This window comes from Python bivittatus, unplaced genomic scaffold (assembly GCF_059951505.1).
Source record: "Python bivittatus isolate LINGU-HERP-01145 unplaced genomic scaffold, Pbiv_v1 ctg000700_np1212, whole genome shotgun sequence".
NCBI classification, from domain to species: Eukaryota; Metazoa; Chordata; class Lepidosauria; order Squamata; family Pythonidae; genus Python; species Python bivittatus.
The window spans coordinates 87,849,500-87,861,507 of NW_028277098.1; the positions used below are offsets into that span (position 1 = coordinate 87,849,500).

At 39.3% G+C, this 12,008-nt stretch overlaps 1 protein-coding gene across 1 annotated transcript in view; it reads right to left on the reverse strand.

Moving 5' to 3' along the window:
• ATP9A (ATPase phospholipid transporting 9A) overlaps positions 1-12,008 on the reverse strand; it is a 96,459-nt gene that overhangs the window by 6,502 nt on the left and 77,949 nt on the right. Inside the window, exons 21-27 of the mRNA XM_007423740.4 lie at positions 11,713-11,857; positions 9,397-9,461; positions 8,013-8,168; positions 7,282-7,346; positions 5,528-5,636; positions 5,362-5,419; positions 1,160-1,363 (exon numbers count right to left, since the gene is read on the reverse strand). Of these exons, the coding sequence (XP_007423802.1) occupies positions 1,160-1,363; positions 5,362-5,419; positions 5,528-5,636; positions 7,282-7,346; positions 8,013-8,168; positions 9,397-9,461; positions 11,713-11,857 (802 nt within the window). The remainder of the gene's footprint in view (positions 1-1,159; positions 1,364-5,361; positions 5,420-5,527; positions 5,637-7,281; positions 7,347-8,012; positions 8,169-9,396; positions 9,462-11,712; positions 11,858-12,008) is intronic.

A 12,008-nucleotide genomic window follows, 5' to 3' on the forward strand; every position in this document is an offset into this window, starting at 1 on the left:
AGCCTTCTGGATTTTTACAGCACAGTTCTGATGGCCCTACGTCAATGCTAGTAGAATTCTGCCTAGCAGATTTTTAGTGACAGTGGAAGTTTTCTTTACATCACCAAGGGCCAATTCTAGGGGCAGATGAGATGACTGGAAAGATGATTTACTCATTTCAGCCATTTCCCATAGTCTTTCAGCGCAGGATTATTCCCTAACATATTTTCTTGCTAAATAATGTCTGGACATTTTAAAAGGTAGAACAGGACTCTTAAGACCAACAAAATGGATTTAAATTTATAACTGGAAAATAAAACTCTGACTTTTTAAAATAAAATCAAGAGAGTTATACTTTGAAGTACAAATCTGCACATGAAACTTGGTATCCAGCGCTAAGTTTTGCTGCGGAATAATATATACTGTATATTAAAAAGCTACCTGTCAAATTTTGCACAGAAGTGGAGAATAAAAATAGAAATTTTGTAAACTTAAAATTCAGCATTGACAGTTTCAGATTTGGGACCATTCCAATTGTCAATCAAGGACACAACTACTGTTTCACTGTAAATTTGAGACAGCTATGCAAATGAGCTGAAATGTTCTAATGTTCTCTCTCTACTGTCAAACCCTTCAATTACTTGATTTGTTCCATTTTCACGACATGACCCAACTAACAATAGATAGAAAACAAGTCCTTAGTAAACATATATTAGTTGACAGAAAAAGCGTCAATTAGGGAAACTGTGGGGGATAGTTGGGTGATTTCCCATCTCTGCAATTTCAGAACAGCTGTGAAGCCTTTCTTTTCTAGAAGGCTTCTCACTCCAGCTTTTATAACCCCACCCCACCCCTTCCAGCCCTTAAGCAAGTAGCTGAGACACATACTGGTTTGAAACCAAGATATGCTTCTTATTGTTAATCTTGATCTTCCATTCCTATGAGATCATCTTTCTTGATGTTTATATCAAGCTTGATCAGAAACATTTCAGTTGAGTATCTCCTACAGTTGCAAAATAATTCATACCAAACTGCCTACACTTCACAATTTCAGTAAAAATGTAATGGATAAACTATCAACAATTTCTAACATCACTATTTAGCACAATATTGGTGCTCTTGCATTTTGCAAGTAATTGATTGAGAAAGTTTTAAGGAAGACAAAACAAAAGGCAGTTACCAATAAATTCATGTAAGAAGACCAGCGAGGCAATGTAGCATGAGAGGCTGAGTAATTCTGCCACTATCATGAGCCAATGCCACGTCTGGATGGTCAGTGCCACCATCAACAGTTCAGTGATGATCAAGGATGTGAAGGAAATTGCCACAATGTGGACGAATTCGGACTCAAAAAGCAGAAGTGCACCATACATAATTATGCTGCCTGTAATTAGAGAAAATGAAAGAAGGAATTACAGCATCAACCAAAATGACAATTGTTGTAGACTAGCTATAATGTACATGGTTGAATGAAAAGTAATGCCTCCAAATAATCCTTGAAATGAGCTATTTTGCAATACTCAAAACTTTGAAACTAGCAGAGTTCAGAAGCACAAAAAGGAAATTTTGTTGTGACAATACAGTGCTAGGTCTTGCATCTCATGAGCTGCTGAAGAGGCAATTGTGAAGTTGGATCTCACCATTTTACCTTACCCACCATACAACCCAGACTTGACACCATGCAACTGCCACCTTTTTGCCAAACTGGAAGAATACCTTTGTGGGCATTTGCTGGACTCAAATGAAGAGATGGAAAGGACTATCAGGACCTGGCTTAAGAGTGGAGTTCTTTTGTGAAAGCTTTAAGAAGCTTGTTCATCATTGGCAGAAGTGTTTAGTGAATGGTAGTAATTATGTGGAGAAGTAAATACATGTAACAAAAGTGCTCATTTCAAGAATTATCTTCCTGTTTCATTTATTAAAATTATGGGGGTGGAAGCATTACTTCTCATTCAACCTGCGTATGATCAAACCTATTACCCTCCTGATGGAATGAGTCTGTAATTGTCAGCCAGCCCAGTACAAAGCTGTCACAAGGTGGGGAAGGCTGAATAATTCAATCTATAAACTTGCAGGACTGCATCTCCCCACTAGAATTGGCTTTGGTACTTGATCACTGCAGAAGCAGGATTTCAACATTCTGTTATTATACCCTATCAACATAAAATAGAGTTCTCATAGTCCTTGCAGTGTCAGTTTCTTGACCTGGCCTATTCTGAAGGGGAGTTGGTATCATTGTACCAATGCGGTTTCCTAAAGAGAAATGATTAGTGTGTATGGAGTGATTTTATATTTATCTAGTGACTCTGTTTCAACATGATTCATTCTAGCTTTGTAAATAAGCCTGCAAAGCAAAGGAGCCTGTCCTGCAAAAATGTTTACTGGCCTGTTTGGAAATTGGCACAGGAATGCTAGGAAGCTCTGATTCTCTTGTGAAAGCCCAGTCCCATTTCCATACTACAAAATCAGATGGGAACTTTCTTTCTCCTGCATGCTCGACACAGAGGAAGACTGTGCTAGTACGCTCGGATGCTTGCATGTATTTCCACTGACTTCTGTATCTACCAGGCTAGGAACAGCATGCTCCAGTTCCACATCCACAAGGGCTTTCTGCATATACTGTATTTGGAATAATGTGTTGAAACTGGCCTTGCAATTGCTAAAAAGTTTTCTTCCTCTGTGAAACAAGGTTCTATTTTTTTCCTACCTTTATTCTCAGGTCTTGTGAATTTCTTTGCTGCCATTTTTGAGTTTATACTATTGTTGGAGGCAGAAGAGAGTACTACTGTATTTTTTGAAAGACAGCAAACTGTCTTTCACCAAACTTAATGAAAACTTGTAAGAAAAATGCAGAATTTATTATTTTTTACATGACATTAGTTTGAAAACAGAATTAATAATAGGAATAATTTATGACAGGTATATGCCACCCAACTCCCAGCAACTCTGAGCAGTTTACAATGGTTATAACAGCTAAAAACAAAGAACAATACAAAAAACACAAAAACAGCACAAGACAAAAGAAGTATTTAACTGTTAAAGATTTCCTTATAGTATTGCAATTCCTTAGTGGAACAAGTTGCTCAGAGGGCTGGTGGGTTCTCCATCATTAGACATGCTCAAGGTGAGGCAAAACATTCATCTCTCAGGGATGCTCTAATCTGAATTCCCAAATAGAGTTGGGAGCTGGAATTGATGATGGCCAGATTTTGTTAGTAGCTGGCATTTCACAGGGTAGGAACATGAGAATGTAAACAGGCGACAGGCCCGAGCAAGACTGGGAAACAACAAACCAGTTTACCACACACACAGGAGGAAACACGGGAAGAGAGACCACTGGCTTTGAATCCAAGGAAAATATACTTTCAGGAATCAGTGCTCTCTCATACCTGTGTGCATGGATTATTGTTTTCTTCCAACAGTAATCCTTCCTACTTCATAGGCACTGCTTCAAAGCAAGGGCATTGGACTCTATGGCCTAAAAACCTCCTTCCAAGTCTATGATTCTGTCAGCCGCACTAGGTAAACCAGACCAGGAAATCAACTTCACAAAAAGGCTAAAACTATTTTTATAGAGATTGGCTATAATAACAGAATCTTGCAAGTTTGACTGGAATTTATTCTTAGCTATAATCTAAAGCATACATAAGCAGCAAGATCCATTAAGCTCAGCAGGACTTACTGTACATTCACTGACACAGACACACACTCATATGTATATAATAAAGGTAGGTGAGCATGTGAGGAGATGGGATGGGGAGACAAGAATTACTTTGCATTCTGCTTCTGGCTGATCAGAGAATGGCTTCACAATATCCTAGAGATTCAGCTGCAGACATGTCATGTCCTCAGCATGAGTAATCTGCACTGATGAGTAATCCACAGCCTAATTTGAAGAGCAATTTGACCAGTGACTCAAGATTAAGCCATAAAATACAGACTTAGAGAATAACCTTTCCACCATCTGGGTTGAGCTTGGTTTTGGGCCATTCTTGGGCAATAGCTACTAGCCAAATTGCATGGTGTGATCCATCAAGGGGTGAAGTCATCCGACCCACAGAATGTAATAGGAGAAGACTCTTGGCTTAGAAATCTTTCCCACGATGTCTCACTTTTTCTGACTGACCAGAAGCTATGTGTTCTGTATGAAGGCCTTGACACTGTTTCCAGCATGGATTTAGCCCGTGAAAAATAATTTCTGTTGTAATATGCATCTCTATTATTGTCCCAACATGTTTATCTTCCCAACGCTGCTTTTCTAAATTAACAAAGATGACAAAAAGTAGTTGCCCTTGTGAATGAAAAGATATACTTGAAAACGGATGGACAATTGGTTGCAATACTTCTTTTGCTTTAGCAGTGGAATCTCTATCTTACTTCCTGAGTGTGAACCACCACTATTATACTTCATAGCCAGAAAACTGATTTCAGGACAAAGTCTTTTCAACTCCCTCACTGAATTCAATTATTTCTTGGGTTCTAGGCTACAGCTTTCCTTTTCCTTCTGCTGATCAGCAGAAATGCAACTGATGAAAGGCAGATCCCCAAAAGGTATAGCTTCAAGGTATAACTCAGTAAGAATGGTAAGCATGCAGCAAAGCTCTAGGAAGTATTGCTTCAGGCTACTTGGAGTACTTACAAGCTGCAGCTCTTAGTAGAAAAATGGAGGAAGACTTATATGAATGAAGCCCATCAGCTGGACAAAATAGTTTTGGTATGCAGCATTTGACTTATGGAGTGGAAGAAAGCTGTGATAGTAACAATGATTTTGCCAAGGAACATGTGGGAGAAGAGACTGCAACTGTCTTCATTAGAACCACTTTAATGTACCAGCAGTTTCAAGGGTGGAATAACAGCAACAGAACCAAGAACCTTACTATCTGTGACAGCTTGCTGGGTTCATCTCTGCTGTGCTGTAATTCCATCACTGCAGAAAGGGGAATCATAGTTCTGCAAATGGTAGGCATCAGGTGATATAAAGGACCAACAAGAGTCCATCTGATCCTATAAAATTGTTGATCCTTGCTCTGTCTGGCTCACATTGACACTGGAGATCAAACTGCTCTTAGGCTGCATATCTCTGGCTTACCTCCAGACCACTAGTTTTACCAGCCACTCTACATGCTTTCTGCTCAGGGGGAAAGCAGGACCACAGCCAAAGTCTGGGGAAACCTGATCAGTCAGTAGAAACTAAACAGAACTCCTGGTGGTCAGTGAGAGTGAATCCAGGACTCTCCAAAATTTGCCAGCTCTCTTTCTAACTAGTGGAACCAGAAAATGGCAGGATTTCTTTTTTGACAGGGGATTATACAAAGCCAATTTTGGAGAATAATTCCTTTCAAATTTTCAGAAACACCATGATGAACAAAGGAAACCTCTTACCTTGGTAGATACTTATTAAGACCCAGATTAAAAATGTCTTATAAGATAATGGCCTTCCCTAAAAATGAAAGGGCAGAAAAATAAAAATGAAATTCATCTTGTAGGCATTAACCTCAGAGTCACATGCAGAAACTTGAAAGATATAGGAATGGAAGAAACTTTGAACCTTCAGGAGATCTTTGTAGAGCTCTGGGTACAACATGGCCACTACTGCTTTGACATCTTTGTCCAGGACTAGAGAGAATACTGGAAACATGGTGTAGAGGGTAGAATACCTAAAAGCAAGGGACAAGAAATGCCAGCTGAAGTTTACAATAGTCTACCATTTTAGTTTTCTTGGGAAATCCTCTCTTCATTTGTCAAAAGGTAAGAAATATAAATATAAAAGCAGGGGCAATTATGTAAATTTCTAAATTTACCTGTGCCAGAGGTTGTAATCTTTTTGATAGCCATTGGCCAAGGAGTAATGATGCAAAGTGGGAAGACAGAGTGATATATAAGGGTAGAACCCATTTTTTCCCACCTTAGGTTTTTTTTAGAAGGCTTACAGGTCTCCCTCCCTCCCTCCACCTATTTTAGGATCTGCACTACACCTTCTATGTTTCCTACCTCAAAACAGTGGGCAACTGTACTGTAAATACACTAGGACTGCAGACTGCTCACACTATATATATAGAAAATGCATGGCTAAAGTTATGTTGTCTCAATAAGTTGACAGCACCTGGCCAATCTTGTCTGGGTTCAGAAACAAAGCAGAGTTGGATCTGACTAGTCAGTGAAGAGGAGACCACCAGGGAGTTCAGGACTGTAGGCTGGAAGGGAGTTAAGAAAATCTTAGAAGAAGTCAATGGGAAACCCTTTCTGTACCGTTACTACAAAAACTATGTGGACGTGTTTCTATGGCAACCAGAAATCAAAGTTAACTCTAGGGCATCTATGTTAAAACTGTGTAAGTGCAGTGTTTTACTACTACTCCTGCTAAATAACCCTGAATATTAAAATTTTAAGAGAGGAAGGACTGCATGTCCTAAGAAGCTATTTAATACCATTCAGTGTCTTAATTCAACCAGGTCAGGATGCTCTAGTGACTGATTCTCTTTCTCAGCATTTGTTACTGGATACTTTGAACTGGAAAAGATCAACTCCTGGGACCGTCTGAATACAAATTAGATACTCTACTACTCAGCTGCTAACTTTCCCCCATTGTTGATGTCTAAGAGCTGCCTGACCTCTGAAATATAAATTTTGTTAAAGAAAAAAGTAGTAAGTCTTATGTGCTGCATAAATGTGGCAACCAGATTTGCAAAAAATGCACATGTACACATCAAGAGTTGGAACTGCTTGCATTTTCTTGGCCAGATTGTATTTTGAACCAAACCTCAAAGTATGCTGCTATATTATGTGTGAAATGGTCCAAAGATCCAGGACTTAATTTTATCCCAAACGCAACAGGACTCAGCCTCAAACCTTTCTTATGCTGCTGGGCTTTCACCCAAAAAATGGTGAGGTGGGGCGCTGGCATTAATTTTATTTTTTTTTCTGCAAAAGAGACATATTATACAAGCATGGCCGCACAATTTTATTTACTTAAAAAAATCTGCACCCTGCTTTTTGTTTTCAGAAGAGACACCCCCCCACACACAACATTGCTTCTGGGATACAAAAGTTGCTTTAACAGCTAAAATTGGTCCTAATAGGATCCATGTGCTTTTCATGGTTGCTGGATTAAAGTTGCTTTGAAACTGTGCATCTTCAAAGTCTCCTGTTTTATTCCGATAACAGCAGTGGAGGCAGGAAGGAAAGAGTGCGACATTTTAGTCCATGCCACTCATTGCCATGAATGTTTTCAAAGTCAGGAAGGCTTCAAACAAATCTCATTATACATTTTAAAGATACTACAGGGAATGGCTTGGCTCTTACCCAATTATGAGAAAGCCTTGATAGAGGGGAACAGAAGCAAAGTAAAACACCGAAGAGAAAACTGCCTATGGAAGAAAACACAAGGAATTATTAGGCTTCAAAGCAAAAACAAAATAGAACCAGTGACAAATATCTGTGCAGCTGTCTCTTAATGGAAAGGGTTGGTCCTTCATCATTTGGCAACTGAGATAAGTAGTAAAGATTGGCACTCAGCATTCACGAATGAGAAGAGACCACAGGTGTCTTCTCTACCCACAAAAGATTTGGCAATTTAGAAAAGGAACCATTGTTGCTCATGGCAAATTAAATCCTACTTTTTTTTTTTTTTTTTTTTACTATGGGTTCCAAAAGATATGCCTACTCGATAAGATTATAAGTGATGCAGAGGGTATGTGCACCTGTATATATGCAAGATATCAAATGGAAAGAGAAATGGTCCCAAACCAGTGTAACTCACTGACAAACTACTATCTGCTTCCACACATGGAAGAGAAACCATATGAGTTGAACCTGAGAGAGTAGGAAATTACACTGTAAGTTCTGTTTACACCATAAACAGAAACAATGCACAGTCCTTGTTTAACTGATTTCTTCTATTTGCGCTGCCTTTGGGAGCAGTCATTCAAAAAAAAAATGAAAATCCTGTGCGTGGGTTTTCACTTTCACTTCCTGATCCTGTCTAGGGCCAAATGAGCAGAGGACCCTAAAGACAGTACAGTAACACCACTGACCTGCATGGTACTGATGCACAAGCTTCTGTGGATCACAAATTGGCTGAGAGCAGCAGATCTTTTGTAGCTATTTCTTCCATGCACCATCAGTAATCGGCCCAGGTGCTTAAACTGAGTGATGGAGAAATCTGCTGCAAGAGAAGCTTGTTTCCCTTCCTAAGAACACCATGAAACATAAATATTGAGAATCTCCATCGTCAGATTACAAAAACCAGAATTCTCCTGCCACAAGAACAAACATTGTTCTAGTTCTGAAGCATATTCTCCCTTTATCAGCCCATACGTTCATTACAATCAGGCATATGCCTATGAACATGGCATGTGCCTTTCCCATAGTGCTCCTTTTGGTTGACTTGCTGTGCAATTCTATGCATGTTACTCAGAGGTAAGCCCATCAGTGTTTAGTAGAGTTTACTGCCATGCAAGCATATGCAGACTGTAGTCTTAGAAGACGAAGCATTTTCAAGATCATTTTCAGTTTTCTTCTTTTATTTATCATTATTTATTTATAGCACATTTCCCCCCCCCTTTTTTTTTTTTACCATTATCAGATTGCAAGATAGACTCTAACCTATGATTAGATTTTTATCCCATTTACATCTAAGAGCTCAGAAGGGCATGTTTGATTTTCTCCTGTCATCTGCAGAACAAACCAGAAACACAAGCTAATCTGAGAGGCAGTCATGGGCATCTGAGATGGGGAGGGAGGGAAGGAAGGGACACAGGCATCAGAACATCATATGTCATTGCACAAATGATGTGAATTATGTAATTTGTGTGTCAGTCACATCATTTGGGTGATGATATTATGACACGTGATGTCATCATGGCTTACACTAGATGTTACGGATGCTGTGACTATCTCAAGATTATTTCATAAATTCTACGGATAAGAGGGAAAATATTGTGAAAGCAATCCCCCAGACTCTTAAGTTAGGAATAAAATCAGACTATAAAGGTGCAGGACCACAGTTTAACCAAAAGCATATGTCTTAAATTGGGTCCAAAAGCTTAAAAGGCTTGACACCAGCCAAAACTATGAGTGAGACCATATCATATCTGTAGGTTCAGAAGAAAGGTTTTAACTTTTCCACTGTGTCATGCCTATTTTAGGGATTATACTTACATTTTTATGATTTTCTCATCTTAAAAATAGAAATAAGTAATCATTGCCCGAGGAGGAGGAGTCTTTGATGAACAAAGAAACCTTTTCTCCAGAGAGCTTCCAAGATTGCATTCCATGAATTAGATGATAGTCCAAGTGATATTATGACAGACTATCCATTGAAATAAAGTATATCCCTCTTTCCTTAAGTCCCTATCAGTATGACTGATTCGGACTAAGTATGACTGGGTTCGAACTAAACATTATGTTTTGACTTACCTTTCCTTCAACACCAACACCACAGTCTGCCTCCTGAATCATACTGACATCATTTCCACCATCACCTGTAACAGACAACATCAAGGAAAACCTTGAGTTGCTTTTAGCGCTAGCAGTCCAAGTATGTTCCATAGCTATTCTATAGTATGTTTCTGTTTTCAAAGATTTATCAAGGTAAGAAGAAAACAGAAGCTGTGGTGTGAAACATGGGGAATTACAAATGGAAAACTGTTCCTGAGTCTACAGTGTAAAATTATGTGAGTGAGGCAGCTGTAAAATAAGAGCCCTGTTTGGAACTACTCCTGGTATTAAAACCAACACTTACAGCCTAATTGGGCATACATTTTGTTGCTGGACTGAAAAGGGGACCGTTCCAACATAGCAATGCTTCCAGTTGTTTGGAACACTTTTGTACAGCCTTAGAAGGCAAGCTGAAGTGATGGGCATGGACTCAAATGGGGTGTATGAACATCCAAGTTTACCTGGATGTTTCTAGTGAATGAAACAGCTCATAACCTCAAGCTAATGATTTTTAACTAGCAGGTGAAAGAAAAACACACCCTCAGAGACAAAGAAACACAAATCTTCCCCTATGTGATGAGATGGATACATTTGAAACACATTTGGCTTAAGTTCACAAGTTATCTGGAAGCCACACATGGCAAATGGTGGAAGCAGTGAATCACAAGAACATCCCGTTTTTGCAGTTTTCTTTATGGTTGAAAGCCAGTTCCAGTTTCCCTTGCTAGCCAGGGCTGGATCTGCTTAGGTTTTACTTGGTCTGTTATAGCTAACCATAAAGAGACAAATCATTTTAGCTTTAGAGTTCATAGCTGGCAATGATGTTCTTTTGAATCGTTACAATAATGGATTCCAGAGCTTAATTATACATGCAACATAAAATAAAAAGAACAGCAGGCTGGGTATTCTAATATCACTTGCAGTTTAGTGTTTCTTTGGACAATTATTCCAGGTCACTCAATACAGATTTCATTATCTCTTTTCACATTTTAACTATACTATGTCTTTTCTCAGGATCATGATGAGTAAAATAAGCAAGCAGAGTAATTAAATAAAAGAGCAGAGCATTTTTCTCAGTGCCTGCTTACAAGAAAAGCAGAGACAGCAAAACATGATGGCTAAAATTAAAACCCACAAATTTGGGGAATAGGAGCTAGACCTGCAGTTGTCGAAAATACAAAACCTTTCACTATTAGTAGCCACTCAAGTTGGAACTGCAATTTCCAAATGAAAATCCCCTTAAGAAAAGTTTGCATGTATGTAACTAGGGACTGAATTTAAAATGTTATTTTCTTTCATTATGAATACATTCTTCCTTAGGAAGAACTGTACTTTTAGCTTGCCTGGAACATTTCTGAATTTAAATCCATGGAAATAAAGAGCAGGGCTGATACATAGGGCCACAGATACTGCTGGGTTTATGCTCCTCAAACACTCTGTCACCCAATATGGGGTGAGGAAGAATTGTCTCATCTCTCTGACAACGTGAACTCTGGAGATGTAGCACAATGATCATGCTTTGCTGCAAAGATTGGGAAGGCTTCTCAATAAACTCGACCGATAGCTTATGTGCCATCAAGTCACTATCAACTCTTAGCAACCACACAGATAGATTTTCTCCATGACGATCTGTTCCAAGAACACCAAAATATCTATCCTTATCATGGGATGGTTCGATTGCTATTCTGCAAGTGAGCAGGACGTTAGACTCAATAGCTCCTTCCAACCTTCTCTACATTTTGTCCCAGCTTATCACACATGGATGCAAAGGGCTGCCTCATAGCTACATACATGGATTTACTTTCCTTCAGGCAGTGGCTCCTTTCACTTCATGGGGTGCTGCTTCAGAAACTCTCCAATCTTTTTGTAACCCCAGAGAAATGGAGAGCCCCTGGGTATGTGGTTTTTAAATCACAGCTTTTCTCTCTTTTGCATGCACGGATGAACCGATGTACAAAAAAGACGCTGAACTAGAGAATCCCATTGGAGAATCCCTACTGTGAGAGATTGCGGGGAGGCTGGGAAAGGAAAGGAAAGTAGACAGAAACAATTGAAAGACCGAAGGGGAGTCCATTGGTAGCTTATTTTACAGATGGCAACTTAGCCCAGGTGGCCAGAAACTAGGAAGAAATCTTTCAAAAAGACTCCTTAATGAGTTCACTGTAAATGAAGGTTGGACATTCCTCTTGCAGTTTTGAAGATTCTGTATATACTCCAAGACTAGCCTCAAAGATACCTTACTAAAATCTGTGTATTTCTTGCTTCCTTGTCACCTGTGTGGGGCTTGACACCTACCTACTGCGCAGGTCAGCTTCCCAGTTCTCTCCTTGAGTAAGCGTACAATCTGAGCCTTTTGTGTTGGGGCACATCTGCAGCAGACCACTGCCGGACACTGGCAAGCCAGTTCCATGAACTCATACTCATAGTATTTCAAGCATACCTATTCCATGAAAGAAACAAATGTGGTAATGGGATGCAGAGATTCTTTCCTTTGCCAACCCCCGTCCCTTGTAAGAGCTTGATGTACTAGATCAGTGTTTCTCAATCTTGGCAAATTTAAGAAGTGTGGACTTCAAGTTCACACTTCTTAA